We start from the raw sequence: 25182 nt of genomic DNA on the forward strand, positions 1-25182 counted from the left end.
GCCCCAGCAACCCGCCCCCTGCTGTGCACATATCCACCACACACATCACCCCCCTCTTGCATTTGGTGCCAAGCCGTAGCAACCTCTGGCGGGTGAACGGCAGAAGTGGAGCACATCTCAGGCGGACAAGATATTTTGGAGTGAGGGTCAGCAAAACAGCCCAATCTCAGGATAGCACAATTCGCGTCCCAACGGCTAAAATAATTCCTAAACTGTTGGTTAAAAATAGACCATTTGGCCTGTAATAGTTTGCCAGAGAGCTGCTGCACTCTGCTGGTGTGACTGGCAGTGTGTCATTATGGAGTACAAACATAAGTCCAGAGCTCAGAAGTGGAGAAAAAAACAAGAAAAAGAAACCTGACTTGAAAAAAGCAGGAAGGGTAGTTGTACTTTGATTGTGGGGTTAGGCCTAAAGAAGATCAGGTAGAACCACTAGTCACTACAGTTAGTAGTGGCCTGTTGGGGACACTGGGCATGGCCACTAGGTAACTCGAGGGGATGGAAGACCACGAGTGTCGATGAAGCCCCCTCGCACTAGGCCCAAGTGTCCTTGGCCCCCCCGCCTGGAGGCACTCGCAGCAGTTATGCTGAGGATTTGCAACAATATGTTGCACAGTCAGACTGCCTGAAACTAAGCAAGGCCAAACAGGGCAGATATGGAAGAACAATGCTGAATAAAGCAGCTTTATGTATGGTTTAAGAAATGATACAGAGCACAAGGGCACTAGCTGGGAACTGGATTGGCTGGCTATATGGATACTTAGGGCAGCTTGCTATTGGATAAGTATGCTGGGAAAAAGGATGTATAAAAGCCTGTGTAACTTCCTGCTCTGTGTGCAGGATTTGAGATTTTATTCTCCCTGTACCTTTTTGCAGCTGCAAATAAACTTTTCTGCTTCTCCACCCCGTTGTGATTATTGGGTGTAGCCACTGGGTAGCGAACCAACTCCAGCTGTTGTTTAGCCTCTCGGCACTGGGTGCCAGCAACAGGCCTAATAGTTCAGAGCAAGCCTGTGATGATTCTGTTAAAACGGGTGAGTTAAGTACAAAAACAGTCCAAACTAGTGCTCTTGCATGGGAGGAAACACTCAACCAATGAGGCTGAAAAAACAAGCATTGCTGAAAGCAATATTGCATTTCAAGAGAATGAAGGATGTGGACGTGATATTCGACTATCTGCAACTCTGACAAAACTGTTGTTTGAAAAGGGCCACCTAGGCATCCAAACACACTTCCTGGTGATGGAAAAAGTTTCTGAATTCTGTATTAAAATCAACCAAAAATCCCCCAGAGAGGTTTCTGACAGGGATTGGCTTGTGTGGACTGAAAGTGCAGAATTGCTCTTTTGTTTCCCTTGTAATTATTCAGTTCAGACGCTGTTTCTTGCAAATCGGTTTTGGCAAGTGACAACAGCTGGAAGAAGGAATTATGAAGCAAATTGTGGGATAAATTGCCTGCATCATCACAGGCAATGTTATCTGAAATGGCAAAATTTAGAGAAGATTTGCCCAAGGAACTGATATGTCACGGCTAGACAAAGAAATAGAAGCTAAAGCGAAGTACTGGAGGGATTTGCTTAACCAAATTTTGTCAATTAGTTTGTTCCTGAGTGAGAAAGGACTTACTTTCATGGGAATGTCAAACACAATCGGAGACTGCCATAACAGTAATTTTCTTGAAATTGTTTAATTGCTTGCCAAATATGATCCAATTCTTCAGGATCCTGTAAATAAAGTGAGGCTTCCCATAGCTCCCATTGGCTGGGAACGGCGAACTGCGGCCACTGGGAGCTGCGAGCGGCAGCACCTGCGAATGCTCAGGTAAACAAAGCATCTCACGGCCCACCAGGGGCTTACCCTGAACAAGCCGCAAACCAAGTTTGGGAACCCTTGGACTAGATGGCTAGGTTGCGTGGAAAGCGTTAAACCAATTGCAAAACATTTGCCACTAATAACACATGCACTGGTCAAGTGTGAGGAACTAAATCTGTCTTTTGAGTGCAAAACAGAGCTAAAGGGAATTCAGTGCTACATACAGTCATTTAAATGTACTTTGATGGCAACAATATGGCTCAAAATATTGATGGTCATAGATCAACACAATAAGGCTCCTCAATCAAGAGAGGCAACTCTTGATGTGTAAGTACAAAACATTGACAACTTGATTGAGGAACTTAAAGAATTACGTGGTAAGTGGAAAACTCTATCAGAAGCCAAGCGTGCAGCCGAAGCAGACCTGCCAACTGAAACTAAAATCCCCAAGAAACACACAAAAAAGAGAAATCTGTTTCACGATGAAACACCAGAAGTCCAACTGAGAGAAGAGAATGAAGAGAGATTTTTAAAATGAATGTTCATATTTTACAAGCTTGTTGACTGTGTAATCTGGGGGTTGATACAGTGGTTTGTCATGGCCAGAGATATCAATTTATTTCAGCTTTCTGTGGTTATATTTGGAATTCACTGATATGCAAATTGGAAATTTGAGTTCTGCTTTTTGCAGAGAATATGACAACGATGTATCCACGGACATCATCGATGAGGTGATACACATGAAAGCAATTTATAAGGCAAACTTTGGAACTGTACACCTCAAACCACTGGAGCTGTTAAATAAAATTCATGAGCTTAAGTTGGAATGTCTTTTTCCTAATGTCACCATAGCTCTGTGGATATTCTGTAACATACCACTAACTGTTTCTGAAGCCGACAGATCTTTTAGCAAAATGAAACAAATCAAAAGTGTACAAAGATCAACAATCGGACAAGAGACTTAAAGGTCTTGCTATTGAGCAAGATCTTGTCAGGTCATTGAACTTTGAAGATATAATTGATGATTTTTCTGCAAAAAAAAAAATCCCAAAGAGTTGCATTTTAGGACCCCTTCTGCATTAAGATATTATGGGTTTTTTTTAAAAAAATTTTTAAATACTTGTTTTATTATTGTATATTTTAACTTTTGTTGTTCATATTCAGTTACATCTTGTATATCAATTTTTTCCTTTTTTTTAGATAAACACCTAATTATGATTCATGTGTAATTAGCCTACTTGGTACATTAGGTGCTTTCTTTCTTTGCGCTTCTTTAAATGCTTTATATATCTTCCACAGAAGATTAGGGTTGGAAGAGACCTCAGGAAGTCATCTAGTCCAACCCTCCGCTCAAAGCAGGACCAATCCCCAGTTAATCATCCCAGCCAGGGCTTTGTCAAGCCAGGCTTTAAAAACCTCTAAGGGTGGAGATTCCACCACCTCCCTAGGTAACACATTCCAGCGCTTCATCACCCTCCTAGTGAAACAGTTTTTCCTAATATCCAACCTAGACCGCCCCCACTGCAACTTGAGATCATTGCTCCTTGTTCTGTCATCTGCCACCACTGAGAACAGCCTAGCTCCATCCTCTTCGTCTTTGTAGCCCCCCCTTCAGGTAGTTGAAGGCTGCTAACAAACCCCCCAGTCTTTGTAACCCCCCTTCACGTAGTTGAAGGCGGCTATCAAATCCCCCCTCACTCGTCTCTTCTGCAGATTAAATAAACCCAGTTCCCTCAGCCTCGCCTCGTAAATTATGTGTCCCAGCCCCCTAATCATTTTCATTACCCTCCATTGGACTCCAATTTCATTCCATAATGTATTTATTTAATTTAAATATATAATTCAAATAACAAATTCCTCATCTTATATTTAGGCTCACAATTTGTTTACTACTGGTGCTGTAACTGGGGGGGAAGTTAACTACATCAAGCAACGCCACAATTTATGTATAGTGGGTTCTAACGTGTTATCAATAAGATAAACAGTAGTGTTTGTAAACCTCAGCCATAGGTGCTGACTCCAAGGGTGCTCCGGGACTAGAGCACCCACAGGGAAAAATTAGTGGGTACTCTGCCTCCACCAGCAGCCCCTACCCCACTCCTCCTCCTCTCCGTCCCCTGAGCGCACGTCCCCGGGCGGGAAATGCTGGGAGGTAGATGGAGGAGGTTCCTGCTCCTCCGCCTACCTCCCAGCATTTCCTGCCTGGCCACCGCCAAACTGCTGTTTGGCAATGTTAGCACGCTCCAGGAGGGGGAGAGGAGTGGGAATGTGGCGCGCTCAGGGGAGGAGGCGGGGGCCAGCACAGGGATTTGAGGAAGGAGTTGGAATATTGTCAGAGAGGGGGCAGAGTTGGGGTGGGGACTTTGGGGAAGGGGTTGGAATGGGGGGCGGGAAGAGGCGGGGCAGGGCTGGGAGTAGCGGGGGAGTTGAGCACCCACGGAAAAGAGGGGAAGTTGGACTCCTATGACCTCAGCCATCCCTTTCTAAGGAGCCCATTGACTGTTCTACACTGGAGCCTGGAATTGCTGTTGGTGGGCCTGACTCTGCCAATTCCTTTGGGGGGGCCACAACCTGGTTACCCTTTTCTTAAATTATTGATGGGCTAAGTGTTATTTAATAGCGCCCAACGCCAAACTTGTCGATAACGTAACTGGCATCTAAAAACTTAGGGTAACAGCAGCAGCAAAGCAGTAGCAACAACGGCAGCCTGATTACCAATATTATTAGACAGAGCAGAAGGACCCTAGACAAGTCAGAGGGATTATAGGAGGAGTGATTTTCTGTTAAGGAATGACTGGGTATGCCTGTAAATAAATCTGGATGCCTGTGTCTGAGTGCAATCCACCCCCACCCATTCTGTCACCATTTGGTCAGCACTTACAGGATGTTAGTGTTAAATAATAAATGCTTTCTTAATATGTAATGTTAGGTATTACATTGTAACTGCATATAGTCTGTGTATTTTTTTTATTCTCCTGTGCTGCTTTGGTACATGATTTCTAAATGAAAAATAATTGTATTCTATGATGTCTTATAGATTATAGTGTTTTTTCTTGCTTCATTGAATGTATTGTAACTGATTATTTCTTTTAAATAAATGATACTTTGTTTCTGAAGAATTATTGCTTGAATGTCAAATAAGCGGACGGCTTTATCAGTATCCTCCCATGGGTTAGCAGAATTAGTCTGCTCTGGGAAGTCCTCTGTAGGTTAGAGACAAACCCCCTGGTAAAACCCTGGCAATTCCTCTAAGGTGAGCCACCCCTTATTACCCATTTGGGCGGAGTAAATTGACCATCAATTTATGGTTACAGGCAAGCCAGTACTGAGGGTGCCTTGGGTGCAAATAGTGGGATAACACAGTCAGGTGGCAAAATTTGCAGGTGATACAAAATTACTCTAGATAAGACCTAAGATGGCTGAAGAATTCCAAAGGGATGTCACAAAACTGGGTGACTGGGCAACAAAATGGCAGATGAAATTCATATTGATAAATACAAAGTAATGCACATTAAATGAAGGGGTCTAAATTCTTTCTTATCAATCAAGAAAGAGATCCTAGAGTCATCGATAATTCTCTGAAAACATCCGCTTGATGTGCAGCGGCAGTCCAAAAAAGCTAACAGAATGTTGGGAAACATTAGGAAAGGGATAGATAATGAGAGAGTATCATAATGCCGCTATATAAATCCACAGTATGGCCACACCTTGAATTCTGCATGCAGTTTTGGTTGCTTGATCTCAGAAAAGATATATCAGAACTGGAGAAATAAAAAGATAGAAGGGCAACAATAATGATGAGGGGTATGGAACAGCTTTCATATGAGGAGAGATTAAAAGGAATGGGACTACTCAGCTTAGAAAAGAGATGACTAAGGGGGGATATGATAAGGGTCTATAAAATCATGAATGGTGTGAAGAAAATGAATAGGTAAGTGTAATTTACCACTTCACATAACACAAGGACTAGCAGTCACCTAATGAAATTAATAGACAGCAGGTTTAAAACTAACATAAGGAAGTACTTGTTCACACAATGCACAGTCAACCTGTGAAACTCATTGCCAGGGGATGTTGTGAAAGCCAAAAATATAACTGGGTTAAATAACTAATAAGTTGTGGAGGATAGGTCCATCAATGGCTATTAGTCAAGCTGATCAGAACACAATCCTATGCTCTGGGTGTCCCTAGCCCCTGTCTCCCAGAAGTTGGGAGTGGATGACAAGTGATGGATCATTTGATAATTGCCCTGTTCTGTTCATTCCCTCTGAAGCGTCTGGCACTGGCCACTGTCGGAAGACAGGATACTGGGCTAGATGGACCACTGGTCTGATCCAGTATGGCCATTTTTATATTCTTATGACATATACGGAAACAGTTCTGTTTTTTGTTATCCCTGCCACTACAAATTTACTGGCACTTGTGTTGGTTCTAAATTCCCAGGCAAAAATGTTGTGAATATCTATCAATTACTTAAAATAAGAGATCTTTAACAATGCAGTCGTCTTAAAAAACTGCACATGACAAGTGTAAAAATACACATGACAAGTCCTGGAAATGGAGAGATAATTTTTAGGTTCACAATTGTTAGAACATACAGAAAGGTACAGTTAAGGCCACCAAAATGACCTAGCATTACTCCCATCTTTCACAGATCTGCCACCACCAGCAATTACTGCACCTTGTTTATAAGACAGACATTTTGATGAAGGACACTTGAGGAAAGATATTTTGGTACAAGTTTAAAGAAGTTCACAGCTTTGGCCTATGAATTTCTTAAATACATTAAATCTACTTTGTGCATAATTTGCTGCTTGAATGGAGAAACTATTGGCTTTGGTTTTGTACATAATGTAACTGTTACGCTTGTAGCTCCCCGTTCTTCCTACCCTGCGCTTTTATCATGTAAGATGTCTAATTTTTCATCTGGATTTAAGAGATTTATGGCTATGTGTTTATATTATGTCTCCCATTTTAACACTTTTACCTTATGAACCCGGCCAATGGGAGCTGTGGGAAGCAGCGTCTGCAGGCGAAGAGGCTGCAGGAACTTGCTGGCTGCCGCTTCCCATAGCTCCCATTGGCCAGGAACAGAGAACCGCAGACACTGGGAGCTGCAGGGGTCAGTGCCTATGGATGCTGAATGTCAGCAAAATGTCTCTCAGCCCGCAATCAGATTACCCTGATGGGCTGCAGGTTATAAACCCTGCATATCTTGGGAAATTGTCTTGAATAACCCACCATCCTGACGTAAAATATTCTTTTCTGACCACTGGGAGAGAGCTAATGTAGGGGGAAAATACAATGGATATATTTCTGGAATGGTCACTATACTGCTAAATTGCTGCTTTTTTCAGAATCAAAAGATGTTAAAGAAAATTGGAGTTTCTAGTCCTATCTATTCAAAATCCAAACCACTGTGAAGTAATAGTTCAGGAAGTGAGATTGGAGTGAGAGATTCTGCTTTGAATGTTCTAAAATACTTTGCAGCACCTTACTAGAGGCTTACAGAAAACCCTTGGAAGGAGTTTAAAAATACTGAAAAATTCACTTCTTCCAACTGATATAATTAATGTGGTGACAGTATCAGGACACTTTGGTTTGCATAACATAGTAATTAGTTTTAAGATTAAGGCTCTAAGTAGAAATTAACGATAGTTTAAATTTAGAAAATCCAACATGGTTGATCAAAATGGCAGGGATGGGGATGACATAGTTCAAATTTAGGTAGGGGACAGTTCCAGCAAACAAGACGGTGTTAGAGGGAGGAACTTAAAAAGGTCTAGAATCTAAGATGGCATCAGGGGAGGAGCTTTCCTACCTAAAAATAAGTATAATGTCATGGGAAAGAGCCGAAAAGCTACAAGCTGATTGGCTGAGAGAGCAACTAGTATACAAGACCAATAGCTAGCAGGCTGAGACTGTAGTGGGTTTGACAGCAGGCTGAGATTATAGGAGGCTTTCAGTTAACAGGCTGAAAGTAGTGGGTTTGAGGCTTTGCATAAGAATAGAAGCTGCCTGAAAAGAAAAACTGAACATCCTCAAAAGCAGCTACCTGAAAACCAACCACCTAGAAAAACAGCAGCAGCAAAATTCTAAAGTTGCCAGGACAATGAGCAACTGCCTGCTAGCAGCTACCTTGCCAATAGCAACAGAAAAGCAGCAACCATCATCGCATCCGCAGCCCAACTGAGCAACTGCACAGCTGTCGAGCCCATACTTCTGGAAATCAGACAGAGCAGAAGGACCAATTAGACAGGTCAGAGGGAAATTCTGAATAAAAAGTTCTGAATAAAAAGTCTGATCTTCTTTTCTCCCTATTATTTAAGAGCATATAGGTTTGTTTGTAAATAAAGCTGGATGCCTGCATCTTGAGTGAGATCTCCCCTACCCGTCTTGTAACCACTTGGCCTGTGCTTACAGGACGTTAAATGTTTAACGTTAAGGGTTAATGTTGATGTCAAGTAAATGTTTATTTTTAATGTGAATACGGTAATGGTTTTTTATATGTGTACAGAGGTCACATATACCACATAGTATTAAATACAGGGTTAAACTGTATCACTAAGCTAAAAGCCTTTTGTGTATATGGTAAACTCTATGTCCATGTTACATTGAAACTACTGTATTTCCTGTGTGTGATAGTTATCCTATATAATCTGTGTCTTTCTTTTCGTTGCATCACTTCTTTTAAATGTAATTCTATTGCATTTTACTCTAGTCTATGTATTCTCTCTTGCTTCATTAAATAAATTGAAATAACCACTTATTTCTTTAAATAAATAAATTCTTTTGTTTTTGAAGAATTACTGCTTGTGTTTCTATCCTTGAGTGGAAGGCTGTATCTGTGTCCTTTCAGGGGTTAGCAAGACTAGCTTTCTCTGGGGAGCCCTCTGTGGGTCTGAGACAAGCCCCCTGGTAACATCCTGACAATTCTTTTAGGGCAACCACAACCTTGTTACCCTTCTGTTAAATTAAAAGTGCTGTCATAGGCTAACATATCTGGCGTCTAAAATTTTAGGGTAAAAAGATCACTTCATTCTTGAACCCTCAGATCTTCCAAATAATTTAATTTACCTTAACCATTCCAGAAAAATTCTAGCCTTCCATAACATCAATTATGAAATTAAAGGCTCATAATGGAAGGCAATCCCAATCTCTAAGGATGGGAAGACTAGCATCTCTACATATTTATCCATTGGATTGTTAAGTGACATACTTCCAGAAATATCTCCATTTTTTCCAGTGTTTTTTTGCTAGACTTCCACCGCACAGCTGGAAGGTGAGTATGAAAGGCATCTTGATCTAATTTAAATTTATATACTGAGTTATCTTCAGGAAGATTCCATATCCAGCTAGTAAACATTCCCTGAGGAATTACACCCCAGTACAAAATAAATCTTAATACTGTTGTCAAATGCTAAAAATTGGAAGTACGGTGAGCCAAGCCCATAGACAGTTGGGTATACAAATAACATCCCACTTTAGTCTTGGACAATTAATTCCATAGACAGATGTGCTCACCATTTAATTTCCTTAAACTATTTGGTAATTTAATGGGAAGCAATGAGGTCATCGAGAGAAAACTTAATAAGGACACCATTTTGCAATACTAATCCTGTCCAGCTAAGATCTACATTTGCCTCCTGCTTCAAATCCCCAAATACCTTCTTCAGAACAGAATATAGTTATGTTTGAACAGTGTGTCACACCTAGTGGGGACATTAATCAAAATATTCTATGATTAAAACTATGTCAGGCAAATTTTAAACTTATCAAGAAGCAAATAATCAAGACACAGCAATAAGAGGATTTGGGGAAGTTAATGGGACAGCCTGACTGAACGCTATTTTCTCTTGGACACAAATTAATGCATAAATAGGTTTGTGGGTCAGAGCTAGAAATTCCAGCAAATCACCTACTGATGGAGGTCTGCATGTTTCTATTTCTCTTGACAAACCTGGTCAAAAGTTCACACAGCAGAATGGAAGGAACCATGCCTACAGTGAGAGAGAGGGTAGTGTTGCCTAGATCCCCACACCAGTTTGAAGGCTTGAACTCTGAACCCACTCATTTTCTCTTGCTTCAGCTGCTCTTCATCAGGATGAACAGCTAACTTTGAGGTCTTTGGCCCAAGAAGGTGGACGTAGTGAATAGCCAGCTTTCTCTGCTGCTGCTTGCCACTGAAAGGGATGTTGTAAAACTTCCTGCAGGAGTTGAACCTAGAAACAATTAAAATTGAGAAGCCATTCCACACAAACTTGTTTTGTAGATTCCCTGGGGCAAAACATACTAAGCGTTGAACTCACTCAAGGAATTACTCCTCTAACTGCTTATTACTACTACTATTGGAGAGGAGTACCGGTCAAAAGTGTTATGAACACAACACTAATTTCATTAGCTCCATAAATGTAATTAGTAAGTAAGTAGACAGTTTTACCTCTGAAAAGTCATTCATTTTAGCTTTTTGTACTGCTGATTCTGCCATCCAATTCCTAAGTACATATCTAGGATTGACAGCTGAAATCAAAGGAAAATCCAGTTGAATTCGGTTATAAAGAGTTGAATAATTTATAAACTATAAACACCATAAAAAATCAATCCATATTTCTTGATTAATAACCTAGTAAACCTATCCAGACTGGTTAATAATTAAATCACGCAGTATTTTAATATCATGTGCCGCAAAGAGCCGCAGGAGACACATTAAAGAGCCACTTGCTGCTCACGGGCTGCAGTCTGAATATCCCTGGCCTAGGTACTAGCTGAAAACAAACCACGATGGGACAGAGAGGCATACTTTTTTATTTCGAAGGAGAAGATACTGCTTAAGGACAATACATGAAAATACACAATGTTAAGCTATGGGAGCTCTTGCCAGCATTGTTCTAGGAGCTCAGACTAGGCCAAGAGCAATGCTCTATTACATATGGGGAGGGAAAATTAATTCCATTTCACAGAGGATTTCAAAATTGTTTCAATGATTTCAAAACTAAATTTGCCCTGGTAGGCTCAAGGGGAGTCAGGAGCACCAGCTGAGTCCAGAGCCTCAGAACTTGGGAGCCAGCACTCCTGGGGCTTACAGGGTACATCTATACTTGAATAAAAGACCTGTGGCATGGCCACGGCTGGCCTGGGTCAGCTGACTCAGGCTTGCGGAGCTAACAATTGCTGTACTCCTTTTCTTTTTGTGAAAACATTCAGACTCAGGCTGGAGCCCAGGCTCTGGGACCCTCCTACCTTGTGGGCAATTTTTAGCCTCACAGTCTGAGCCCTGTGAGCTGGAGTCAACAGACCCAGGCCAGTCATGGGTGTTTAACTGCTGAATAGACATATGCCATAATGTCTTGGCTCCCGCTCAGCTCACCAGGCAGGCTGCCAAAGAGGAGGGTGGGCAGACTGATAGGGTATCAGGCAGGTTCCATCAAAGCCCTGCCTGAGTTACACTGAACCTTGGTTGAAACTGAACTGTCTCTGCAAAACATTTCAACAAATCTGCATTCTCCAGTGGAAAAAAAGTTCTGTTGGAGAATTTCTGTAGTCCTGATCCATAACTGGGACTTCTAGCCCTTGCTGCAACACAAATAATAATTATAATAAAAACTTTCTGCAACATTATTGACTGTTATTTAACATTAATCTTCTAAAAGCACATGTAAAATAAAAACTATCCCTTAAAATGGATAAAACTTCAGCTAGAACAGGGGGATCCAAAATACAAAGGTCAAAATAATCATGGTCAACACCCCAGCAGTAGTGGGAATTTGTGCCAAACCTAGTTTTTTAAATCTTATTGATAAGCCACAATCTAATCTCCTTCTATTTTTCACTGGACTCAATGAAAGCTTCCTGAAACAAGTACCTGATCAATATCTCACAAAGGACTATGGCTACCAGCTGCAAATGCAATTACACATGTGAATAAAACTTTCATCCAACAGCTCCCAAAGTAGCATGGTAACTAAAGATGAAGCCTACAATACTTTTGGTGCAAAGTAAGATCAGATCCCCTATTGAGTGTGCACCATCTGTGCCTCAAGACTTTCAATAGTTCAAGGTCCTCGATATGCAAGCTTTTCACAGATTTCACTGTGGAGCCACAAAATGGCCAGGCAAAATCTCTCTCTAAAGAAGGACCTCAGGATCTGGCTCTCAATATGTAAAAGAATAGCTGAAAAAGCAGCAGTAACAACAGTGAATAATCTAAAAAAAACCATTTCTCTCACAGGGCTCGATCAAGCATACAATGTATAATATGCCTAAACAAATGAATGGTTGTCATATTTAGTAATTTTGATGCTCATAACTTTAACATTATTAACATTTAAAAAAAAGCCCTTCCTTTCCTAGTGAAAGCAAGCAGAGAACAACTATGCCCACTACTAATGGAAATAGTCAAAGTCTCCTTCAGGGAACCATACCTACCACACTCTTTCAAAAACACAAAGTTTGCCTAATCCTCAAGAAGCCATCATTTGACTGTGAAGACCTCTCCAACTATTGTCCCATCTATAACTTCCCATTCATGAACAAAATAGTAACCACCAAGTTCCAACACGTGACATCAGCTAACATGCTGGATGCCTCCCAAGGGCTCAGACCAGGGCACAACACAGAGACAGCTCTAGTGGCACTCAAAGACAACCTTCTTATGGCCACAGACAGTTAAGATCTCCAGGCTCATGCTGCTGGACCTCTCCGCAGCTTTTGACAGAGTGGGCCATGTGGTATTGTTAACCAGCCTATGATATAGCAGGGACAGATGGTCAAGCACTACAGTGGCTCCAATCATTCCTCTCCAGCAGAATTCCAAGGGTGGTGATGATGATGAACTGGCTCCTCTCCAAAGACCCTCACCTCCCTCCCTGCAGGGATCCATACTATCTCTTCTTCTTTCCAATGTCTTCCAGACAACTGGCGGAGACAGCGAGGTGTCATGGGCTCAGCTGTGAACTATATATCTCATTCTCATCTGATGCAATCACCACCACTATTATGACAACACAATGCCTGCAAGGCATCAGCTCTTAGGTGAAGAGAGGCTGGCAAGCTGAACTAAGGCAAGACCGATGTGATGCTAACTGAAGAAGGGAAATACTTTGATGAACTAACCATGACACTGTTTTCACCTTCCACTCAAAGCATACTGCCTCCATTTACCAAATAAGTGTCAAGCCTCAGGATTCAGTTTGACATCTCACTAAGCATGGATGACCTGGTAGCATCAGTATCTAAAACTACCTTCTTTTACTTCCAGCTTCAATGAAACATTGCTTTTTCCTTGAAGATAAGGACTTGGCCACAGCGATCCATGCACTTGTCTCCTCCAGGCTGGATTACTGTAATTTACTGTATCTGAAGTAGAATGTGGAAACAATGCACAAGCTCCAGCTCATACATAATACAGTTGCACAACTCCTTCACAGGACAGGCCATCATGAGCACATCAGGCCTATGATTAAACCCCTCCACTGGCTCCCAAACAGCTTCTCATATCAGTTTAATGCTTTGGTCCTAATCCTCAAAGCAGTTAATGTAGCTGGGACCTGGTCTATCAAAGAATGAATTTTGACCTAATATACTAACTGATGAGACAGTGGCACTCCTCTGGAACAAGGTAGATCACCAAGGCCAGGACACATGAAAGTTGAGGAGATATGGCTACTGAATAGACATTCAGAGGAGATTAGGCAAATTCAGAGTCTGACTGTCTTTAGGAAATGCTGCAAAATCTTCCTCTTTGAAAGGTCTTTCCATCATATGATATTCACAACACTGAACCACCCCCTTCTATGAAAAAAGGTAAGTTAATAAAGTCCAAACAATCAGAACCACAAATCCTACCCCTAGTAGAGATTTTACCTTGAAAAGAAAAAAGTGACAAAGACTCCATGAAGTGCACTACAGATTTCGGTATTGCTAATGATTTTACATAGATGGCGCTCAGATATATTACTCCTGGGGGAATTTTGCGCCACTGCACATGTGCAGAATTCATGTCCCCCGGATTTTTTCTCCGCAGAATAGAGATTCTGGTGGAGAGATGCTGCAGTTACACTTTTCGTCCACCAGGGGTTGCTGTGGTGCCAGGAGAGAGGGCAGCCAGCCAGAGAGGCTGCATTCCTCACAGCAGGGCCAGGTGAGGAGGCACTGGACAAACAGAGTGGGGCACACAGAGCTGCTAGGCGGTCACGGATTGGGATTCAAAGGGCTGGGGGCAGCAACTCAGGAGCTAGTGGAGTGACAACATTGAGCCAGGGGCTGAATGGGAGGTGGGCTGCATGGCCACAAGGGGACAGGGGGTATGGGGCTGCAGGGCCACATGGGGATGGGTGAGGGAGGCTGCAGGACACATATGGCAAAGGGTAGGGGCGTGCAGGGACACACAGGGACGGGGCGTGCAGGGACACACAGGGACGGGGCAGATGTGCCTGACTGAATAGCAGAAGCTAGAGATCAGCCAGGGTCTGCATGGGGGAAGCTCCCCAATTCCCTAATAATTCCTCCCCCACCCAAAAAACCTTTTCCATACTTCTCTCACCCACACCCAAAAACCCTCCTGGTTCACGCCCAGGTTTCTTCCCTCTCCCTCAGCTCCTCCAAGCCCTCAAGCCTTTGCACTGCTTCTGAGGAATGCAGGAAATGCATTTCTGTATTGTAGTTTAAATGAAAGTTCTGTATTAATATGCCTAGTAAGGAATCTATTTGTCAAAAACACATTTCCTGAATCTTTTTTTTGGTCTGTATTGTTACAGACATACTTGCTGACAGATAAGTTGAAATAAATTACCGAAATAATTAAAACTGGTCTGATTATATTGTGTTATTTTTAAGAATAAAATATGTATAATTTTGCAAAATTGTAAAGTAGTATGTGCAGAATTTTTAATTTTTGGCACAGAATTCCCCCAGGAGTAATATATGATGATAAGCAGCAGTATAAAACTATGCTAGGATAAGAAATGATTATATGATTTTAGTAATTGCATGTAGATTAGGAAATAATAAAGTTTTGTCAGTATTGCTAGGTCATCTTTAAACAATGCATAAATGAGATTTCAATATTATGTACACAACAGAAATTGATCTTTTGATATAAAATGGTATTGTAGTTATAATGTTAAATTGAAGTCTAGTGAGAAAGAGTGATGAGTGTGGTCTAGTGATGATCAGGAGCTGCAAGCTAGGATTCCTGGGGTCAACCATTGGCCTGCTAAACCCAGGGTTATGAGTTCAATCCTTGAGGGGGCCATTTGGGGCAAAAATTGGGGATTGGTCCTGCTTTGAACAGCGGGTTGGACTAGATGACCTCCTGAGGTCCCTTCCAACCCTGATATTCTATGATTCTATGAGCTAACTATCAACTCCACCCACTGACTCATTCTGGAGCTTTGAGCTAGTCATTTAAATTATGTGCCTCAGTTTCCCCCAAGTGATGTGGATAATCAGAATCATAACAAATACTAACAACATTTACCCTATCTCACAAGTGAAGCTTGATGATTATTAATGTACTTGTAAAGTGATTTGAGATCCTTATATAAAAGGGGCAATAGTAGCAGTAGTAGTAAAAGTACTGATATTTCTGAAATAAATACTATTTTCCTTAAGAGTTAAGATTTCATACAGATATTGAAAATCCCACTTATAATGCTCCGATGTAGATTTACTTGTTGAGTTATATTTTTAGGTGCCAGTTTACCTCTCCAATACCTATGTGTTAGTAATAGGATTATTCTAAATTCGGGGTGACAGGAGCACTGAATCTAGCTCAGAATCAAAGTAAAGTCCACTATTTGATATCTCAGATACCAGGCTAGATTCTCTTAGGCTGCATCTGCTTCTACCTGCCCTTGCCAGGGTTGAATTCCACCCAGAGGACAGTTCAAGTTCCTTGCTGGTGCAGAGATATGCAATTTAGTCCTCTCTCTGAACCAGCAGAAGTGATTTCAGTCCTTTATCTCAATCACAGTGGTAAACTTTCATTCCTACCAGTCAATTTACATTCAGAAGACTGCCCCCACAGTGGAAAGGGTTAGAGATTTCAGATTTTTAAATGAAAACTTAAATTAGTCTTGGCTTTCAGGGAATGTAAAAAACAGAGGAAATGTGGATTCCACATCCATGGTCACAAAAGCCAGCTATGTACATTTCTGATTTCTACTTCATTTTATGGAGACTGTTGGGGGAAAGGGATAAAAGCAAGTTTTAAAAAAACAGAATGTTTTTTGTTTCAACATGTTCAAAGCCTTTTTGTACAAAAATAGCAACTGGTTTGGTACTGCATCTTAATACCTGCTCAACAGAAAAAATGGTGCAGAAAAGTAAATTGTACTTCACAAGTTCTAGATAAGCATTCATAGAGAATTATATTTGGCTTTAATCAAATAATGTAATGCAGAACAATGTGATGTATCTTGACCTTTGAAAGATTAGAAACCAATTAATAATGTTTGTTCATTAATATCTTTCACTTAGATTAAACTGCCACAGCAACAGGATGAGATTAGTTGTTCACATTCTAAGTAATTATGAAGAGATACTTTAAATTAAAGTAACTGAAACTGTGATAATTTACACAAGGAAAAAGTCTGAAGGGGCAAGGTGGATCATTTTAATTTAATTAATGTAAACACAGTATAGAAGGAGTGAAAACATTAACCGCTGAAGGAATAAAGCTTTATTTTAAGCCATGAACGTCATGACCATTTGTTCAATTGAAATATGTATATACAGTTCTGTTAGGATACATTTAGCCAGATTCAGGTCTCAATTACACTGGTATAAATCTGAAGTAATTCTATTGAAGTTTAACAGAATTACTCCAAATGTACAGCAGTGTAACTGAGACCAAAATCCGGCCCTTGTTTCTTTTTTTTCATAAAAATATGGTACTTTTTAGTGCTCCTGAAAGGAAGGGGTGGATAGCCTTGAAGAACCATGTTTTGTGCAGCTAGGCACTACTTACAAGTGTGATAGTGCTTCTGAGTTGTTGGGGGATTTTGTTTGAATGAAATGAAAATGAAACAAATACAATTACCATGAAATACAATTACCCAGTCTCTCCCCTCAGACAAAAAAAAGCTGTACCTTGCACAGTACCCTAACAGTCACAGACTCAGGCTCTGTATAATCTGCAGGAAAGCAAATGTACATATTTCTATTCCCAGTGGACAATTTTGATACTTTCTTCAGACCAGTGACATGTCACAACCACAGTAATTATTTAATGGAATACCCAGTGCGTAGATAGCATACTTCTGTGAATAAACTGTTACCTAATGATTTCCAATCACCTGAAAAGTTCTAAATTCTCCAATTGATGTACATACCTGTCATTCTTTTTCTTCTTGTACTGTCTGAATCACCCATGTTACTATATGTGGAAAACCAAACAAAAAATATTCATGAATTTTGTGCCCTTTAACTTCTCTTCTTGATACCACATTTCCCTCTTTTCCCTTTCATTATAGTTTCCTATCCTACTGTAAATAGAAAAAATCAATAATTCCATTAGTTGAACAGCAAGAATTTAACAAACATAACTGGCATATCTACTTTCCCTTTTATCCCTCTCCTAACATTTTCCCAAAACATCATTCATAAAGTATTCAATCTACATTTGTTTAGACTCTTGAAGTACATATACTCCCTCAAGGTTTCTCAGAAGATAATGCATCCAGTGCAAAGTGGCTGAGTTTAATTTCTGTACTGAATATATTCTAAATGCATTCCATTTGACATTGTTGACCTAATTTCCTAAACTGCATATGATCAAATGCAAACGGTAAATACTTATTCACTGGCATAAATGCCAAATTACAAATCTCACTGGACATTTACCAGTATCTCAGATTTGTAGCTGCAGCTATGGCAAATGTATGTGCAAATCAGGCACATAACTTTGCCATGCATTTGTGGGGTTTATTTACTTTTTTAAATATTTTGTTCTACTTCCACTGAAGTTAATAGGAGTTTTGCCATTGTTTTCAATGGAAGCAGGATTAACCCCTAAGTGCAATTATACTCTGAAAAGTGACTATGAGAAAATGGCATTTTCTTTCTCAGCACATTTGCTCCCTGAGAATTGTATCTTTAAAGAGAATGAGAATTGTCTTGAGTTTAAAAATGTTTGATTTCTCATGTTTTGCCACTATCAGCCCTGCAGAGTCAACACAACTATGTAAGAGCAAACAGGGTTCTTTCTTGGCTTATGAAAGAACAGAATTTTAGCTGGTTCCAACTGCGAAGCAGACACCTATGCAATCCATTGTCTTTCAGTTACACACTGAGTCACATCTGTGCAGTCCCCCATGTCCAAGGCAACAGGGTTGCATAAGTGTATATGAGAAGAGCACCTGACCAGAAGCGAGAGAACACAGCTTGACTTTCAAATCCCAGACTGAATTTGCTGGGTTGTCAATTTAAAAAACAAACATAATTGTAAAGTGAGTAAATGTGCTATGGGATCACCGAGGGACACTAAATGCTGAACTCCGTAATGGCATTTTTACAAAGTCGTGTTTCAGACCAGACCAGATTGTAATTAGACAGAATAAATATACATTCCAGCAATGCAATTATCATGGCAGCTAGTGATATTTCCATGCACATAGGGAAAAATGGTATGTAAAAGTGTGCCCAGGAGCAATATATAGGATTGGCTAAAGACCACACAATATCTGACCCAGATCAGGATAAGATTAAGTTTACCGCACCTAAATTCCACTGCCAAACACACTCTTGTTATTTTTAATTTGAAACTGTATTTATCTTACCGTCCTAATCTTAAGAGGTATATAGTAACCCAGTCTGAAAAGAACTTGTGTTTAGCAAGGTCCTGCAGAGCCCAGAATTCCTAAATGAAAAAATACTGTTAATGACAGATACACTGCAGGTTGTTACTTACAAGCAACGAACAAAGTGAACAGATTTATAAAATATTCTAGGACATAAGCAGGGCAGAAAGAAGCCACAGTGCTTGGCCCTTAACTTTTATTTAGTGTGCTTGTTTTGTGCTTCATGCTAACCCAGAGAGATGCTACAAAGATATTTGTGCTCCCCGTATCTGAGCTTTGTGTGCCTCAAGTGAGGCCCCTTTATAAATCGCTTCTTTTACAGAAAATACCACAGCTATTTAAAAATATTTGCGAGAGGGAAGGAAAATGAATGGGGGAAGAGGTGGTAGACAAAGAAAGAAAAGAGGAAACAGGGAAGGAAAGGGAGGAGAAAGAAGTCTGATAAAGGAACAAGATGAGAAAGGAGACTCAGGGCAGCCACTTCAGGGATGCAAAGTAGCCATAAATCAGGTTTCATGAGCTGGTTAAACTGTGTTTAGTTGCTTTGCATTGGCTGTGTGGGACAAAAAAGCCAGCAAAAATGGATAAACATTATAGAAACAGACTAAGAGGAAACAAGCACAGATGTGCATAAAGGAAGAGATACACCACAGTACATGAGAGAAGGAAACAAAGAGTGAAACAAAGAAAGGGAAGTGAAAAGAAAGAAAAACAAGGGAGTCCGGGAAAGTGACTGGGTAGAAGGACTAGCTTGAGCAACCAGCTTGTGGATAGAAGGAGAATGTGAAAGTCCAGTATTCCTACATGATGGATGAGAGAATAAATGGCTTTAGCGGGAGAAAAGAGATATTCCTAGTTGAGAATACAATGGTGTTAAGTTGCTGTTCTTGCAATATTTCTGCTGGGTTTTGGCATGTGTTTATATTGGTTTATGGGTGCATCTGGAGGGAAATATGCGAGTGGTCTTCTGGTTTTTAAGAACATACCTTGCCACTGGCAAAGCATTCTTGCATAGAAAAACTGTAGGTATGTTTACTTCTTAAGTAAAATCCTTCTTTTCAAAAGTATGAATCTTTTAAACAGAATAAAATTACATTTGGTATTTCAAATCAGGTTTGGGGAATCAGAACTCCTGGGTTAAATTATCTTCTACCCTGAACAAAACACTTTATCCTTGACAAGCCTAAACTGACATGCTTGAAACAGTTTGTTCAGCTACTCAAACAGCAACAGCCCAAATAAGGGCTGCAGAAGTCCGTCGGCCTGGTGAAGGGGTGTGTTTAGTACACAAGGAAAGGCGTGATCATGCAGCATTAGAATGTTGGCCTAAGACTTGCTGCCACAGATTTCCTGGGTCACCTTGGGCAAGACATTTAATCTCTCCGTGCCTCATTTAAATGGGGATTATAGCACTTTCCTACCTTACAAGTAGGGGGTGTGAGGATAAACATATTAAAGATTGTGAAGCAATCAGACACTATGGTAATGGGGGCCATATAAGTACCTCAGAGAGACAGACACAGCTAAACTGATTCAGCATCCTGGCCCCTCATAGAAGAAGAGATGCAGTAACCAAGAACACAACTGCAGCCCACAGCTGCTACTATAGCCTCAGGAGTGACTCCACTTCATGTTTGGGAGGATTCCATTGGCTAAGAGCCAGGGAGAGGTTTTGTCTCTTACTCTGTAGCTGACAAAGCTATTCTTGCTCTTACGTATACACACTTTTCTTTTCAGTCATCCCTTTGGTATACATGAGTCTCTCCAAAATAACAGTACTTTGCACATCTACAGCATTTGCCATCTGAGGCTGTCAAAGAGCTTTTCAAATATTAACAAATTAAACCTCAGAGCAACCCACTGAGGCAGGTATCCTGAATTTACAGATGAGGAAACGAAAAGCAGAGACTTTGGCTAAGATCATTTAAATGTCTGTGACATAGTTGGGAACAGAATCCATCTCTCCTGATTTTCACACTCAGCCTTATGCACAAGAGCATTTTGCCTCCCACAAAGATGCATTTGCCTCCCACAAAGATTTGCCTGTCCTGAGCTGGATTCAGAAGAGGAGCAAAAAGGTCAAAAGTTAAAGAGGGTCTATGAGTTTTCTGGACAAGACGATGTGTGCTCCCCACAAAGAAAAAGTATTATAAATAGCCACAGTAATCCTTTGTAAAGAAATGTGTTTCCTTTCAGATTTCCATGAGTCCCCTCTACTGTTTATTAGTTATTAAATTATTACTTGCTAAGCGTCCTCCACACAGTCAACATTTTAGTTAATCCTCCACTGTTGAGGACAGCATTAAATGCAGTCTATATTTTTCTACCTCATTTTACAGTTGTTAGATTGTTTTTACGTGTTTTATTTTGTTATTTAGATCTGGAGGTTAGGCTCAGTTGAGTTATCAGTGGGATGGGACAGGACTGTGGGCTGGGCAGGGGACAGGGACAAAGATGAGTTCCCATGTTCTTAAGCTGTGATCAGGGCTAGTCCTAGGCCCACGTTGGGATTGGAGAGGGACCAGATGAGGGATGGGGCCATGGTGGGCCCAGGTTCAAATCAGGGCTGGCGATGGCCCATGGGCCAGTTAGCATGAGGTCTCAGGGCCAGTTAGATGGCCTAAATAAAAGCAGGGATTTAGATTATCTGGGAGGCCACACTGGGGATAGCTCAGTACACACGTTAAGGTTAAATTTGAGCGTGACCTGATAAGCCCTAGCTAACATTACGTTTGGTGCCAGCACCATGGCCTGGGCTAGGCTCAGAGTGAACACTGGCTAGTAGCTCCAGGCTGGGTGCAGCCTGCTACATTGAAGTCAGGGTTAGGTAAACCCCAGTGGGCCCTGGTTACGGTTAAGGTTGATGCAGGCAAGTGGGAACAAGACTAGATTGGGGCGGGCCAATGGTCCCAAAGTCGGATCCAGGCTTAGTACTTATTGGTGGGCCCATGTTAGGTTAAGGTCGATGCTAATTTGTGGACCTAGACTAGAGTTTTGTTTATTACCAGTTTGTGCAGCTGGGCTAGGGTTAAACACACTAAATATCTCAGAGCCTTTTGGATTTTTAGTCTGTAGCTGCTGTTGTGAAAGTGGAATTTCCTGTATTTTGTCTTTGAAATATACCAGATTCCTGAATGCTTTGCTGCCATGGAAATAGATGGTGAAAGGCCTAAAATAGAACAGGCATCTCTAAAACAACAATTGTTTCACAAACTCCATCCTCTTCCTCACTAAGAAAAGCAGGTTTTGTGTAAACGATACTTAAAACAACCAACCTTGTTTTCATCACTTCAACATTCATTAAATACTTGATAACACTTAGCTCTCTCTGGTGTGTTACATATTCAAAGTTCTGTACAAACATTAATTACTCTAATTAAACTAAATTGAAATTTAATTATATTAGACTGATTTCTATGAAAGCCATAGCTACCTCCAAAACTAGCAGAAACCTTATCAATATTATATATTACCTCAAATTACTATTTTGACTATTGTAAATCTTATGGGGATTTTTATTTGACTTTACATTTTTTTAAGAGAAAAAAAATATCAAGTCTGATCCTTAGCTGATGTAAATCAGTGCAGCTCCAGAGAAGACAACAAAGCTATGTCAGTTTATGTTAGCTGAGTATCTGATCTATTTTGTTGACTTCCAACCCTGAGACAGAGTGCAAGAAATGCTAATTTCCCCAACTATAGTGTGACCTTGCACTCCATATGTTTTATGGAAATATGCTTATGAATGTAAACACAATGTAACTGGAATATGCTTTATGCAAAAGGTCTCTTGTAAGGTATCATTACAAAGCTTATAATCTACTGAGTGTGTTCATCCTATTTGCATGAATGTATCATTCTTGTATCTGAAGCTAGAAATATGAAGTATTACGCTGAAGTCCTATTGTAACTATGCAAAGTATGGGCCATTAATGGTGGCTTGGAATCTTGATGGCTCCCATTAACTTGGACAATTGGTTGTAAATGGCTCTGTTTACTTGTAGCCTTCCTGTGTGTCAGCCCAGGAAGAATAGAGGCTTGGGGTCTCACAGGGCATGTGAACATGTCACATGATACTGAAATCCATCTTAAACCTGGTGCTTTTCCATTTAGAACGGTGGGAACCCAGAGAGAGACAAAGGATTTATATCTTTGGCACAAGACAGGAAAGGGGGTGGAACAGAACAAAGGGGGCTGCAGTCATGAGAAAACCCCTAGTTACCACCTGAGCTGGAACTAATAAGAACTGTACCAGAGAAAGGATTGGGCCCAGACTAAGACAGAGTCTAGTCTGTGAAAGAAGCTTATTGGAACATCTCTGAGGATGAGATTTACCTGTATTCAGTTTCTTAAATGTATTAGGCTTAGACTTGCATGTTTTGTTTTATTTTGCTTAGTAACTTACTTTGTTCTGTCTATTATTACTTGAAATCACTTAAATTTTTATACTTAACAAAATCACTTTTGTTTATTAATTAACCCAGAGTAAATGATTAATACCTGGGGGAGCAAACAGCTGTGCATATCTCTCTATCAGTGTTATAGAGGGTGGACAATTTACGAGTTTACCCTGTATAAGCTTTATACAGACTAAAACAGATTAATTTGGGGTTTGGACCCCATTGGGAACTGGGTGTCTGGGTGCTGAAGAGAGGTGACTTGCTGAGCAGTTTTTGGTTAAAGTCTGCAGCTTTGGGGGCGTGGACCAAACCTGGGTCTGTGTTGCAGCAGACTAGCATGTCTGGCTCAACAAGGCAGGGTTCTGGAAACCCAAGCTGGCAGTGGAAAACAGGCTCAGAGGTAATTCCAGCACGTCAGTTGACAGTCCCAAGGAGGTCTCTGTGACCGAACCTGTCACATATAGCCTATGCATTATAGAATCCAAATACTCCTTTTATTACATTTGCAAAATTAGTTGCCTATGCTGCATGTACACAGTATATGTGTGTTGTAGCAGATAACTGTATAATGTAAATGGCTAAATGAACATGCAGTAATCCATTTTGCACAGGAAACTGTTTTGCATGCATAATTACCTGTTTGCACCGATGTGCTCAACTCCCAATGAAGTTCACAGGAAGCACGCAAAATGTTTACGGATTAGGACCATATTTTGCATACACAATTAATTACTTTTGAAAATTTAGACCTCAATCCAGTAAATATCTACACAGATGAGCAACTTCATGCATGTGAATAGTCCCACTGCACTGACATGGGATTACTTACATGGCGAGGTTACTCATCTTGTGCAGTAACTGGAGTTCTTTGAGATGTGTATCCCTATGGGTGCTCCACTTCAGGTGTGCTAACGCCCCTTGCACCTTTAATTGGAGATTTTTGGTAGTAGTGCCCATTCAGCCCACACATGCATCTTAAGCTTCCTCATGCCTCACTGCAAAGCTATATAGGGCTGTGCAGGCAAACAGTCCTTAGTTCCTTATGTACCATGAAGTCCCCAGAGGAAACTCCAAAGCAGAGGGGAAGGAGGGCGAGTAGTGGAGTACCCATAGGGGGACACATCTCACAGAACTCCAGTTATTGCATAAGGTGAGTAACCTCTTTTTCCTTGAGTAGTGTCCCTATAAGTGCTCCACTTCTGGTGACTACCAGCAGTAACCCCAGCTAGAGAGGGAGACTTTTGTGCCAAGTCCAAGATTGAAGACACCACAGCATTTCCAATTGCAGCATCTGATCATAAGGCTGGACCAGTGAATAATTCTTAGGAAAATTATGTACAAAAGACCAAGTGGCAGCTTTATACATTTCCAGAATAGGAACATTCTTGAAAAATGCCATAAAAGCAGACAGAGATCTCATGGAATGGGCCAACACCCTAGAAGGAGACTGTATATCTAAAGATTTATAGCACAATATGATACAATCAGAAATCCACATGGAGTGTCTGTGGGTGGAAATTGCTGAATCTTCGGATCTATCCACAATAGTCACAAACAGTCTGGGTTACTTCCCAAATGACTTGATTCTTTCCAGATAAAAGGCTACTGCCCTCCTAATGTCCAAAGTGTGTAAAATGACCTCTTCGTTGGACCGATGAGGCTTAGGGGGGAAAAAACGGAAGGCGCATAATCTGGTTGATGTGAAATTCAGATGATATCCTGGGTACAAAATTTCGGTGTGTACATAACAAAATCTTGTCCTTGAAAAATACTGTAAATGGAGGATCTGCCATTAGAGCCCCCTACTTCTCCAATTCTGCGAGCAAAGGTAATAGCCACCAAAAAGGCTGTCTTCAAAGATAAATTAAAGAGGAAAGAGGTTTGGCTCAAAGGCATAAGGCAGGGGTCGGCAACCTTTCAAAAGTGTTGTGTCAAGTCTTCATTTATTCACTCTAATTTAAGGTTTCGTGTGCCAATAATACAGTTTAACGTTTTTAGAAGGTCTCTTTCTATAAGTCTAAAATATATAACTAAACTATTGTTGTATGTAAAGTAAATAAGGTTTTTAAAATGTTTAAGAAGCTTCATTTAAAATTAAATTAAAATGCAGATTCCCCCGGACCGGTGGCCAGGACTCGGGCAGTGTGAGTGCCACTGAAAATCAGCTTGTGT

At 40.7% G+C, this 25182-nt stretch overlaps 1 protein-coding gene across 2 annotated transcripts in view; it reads right to left on the reverse strand.

Annotated features, from left to right (window-relative positions):
- Positions 1–25182, reverse strand: part of LOC144259914 (protein nucleotidyltransferase YdiU-like) — a 62969-nt gene that overhangs the window by 12868 nt on the left and 24919 nt on the right. The window contains exons 16-19 of one of the 2 annotated variants that reach the window (XR_013344929.1): positions 18590–18669; positions 17144–17187; positions 10252–10331; positions 9772–10033 (exon numbers count right to left, since the gene is read on the reverse strand). Coding sequence is in view for 1 of the 2 variants with exons in the window: in XM_077808232.1 (XP_077664358.1) it covers positions 9911–10033; positions 10252–10331; positions 17144–17187; positions 18590–18669 (327 nt within the window). In the remaining variant the exon portion in view is untranslated. Of the gene's footprint in view, positions 1–6360; positions 10034–10251; positions 10332–17143; positions 17188–18589; positions 18670–25182 lie in introns of those variants that run through there. The other variant, XM_077808232.1, reaches the window with a different exon arrangement.

Source organism: Eretmochelys imbricata, chromosome 2 (genome assembly GCF_965152235.1).
Source record: "Eretmochelys imbricata isolate rEreImb1 chromosome 2, rEreImb1.hap1, whole genome shotgun sequence".
In the NCBI taxonomy this organism is placed as follows: domain Eukaryota; kingdom Metazoa; phylum Chordata; order Testudines; family Cheloniidae; genus Eretmochelys; species Eretmochelys imbricata.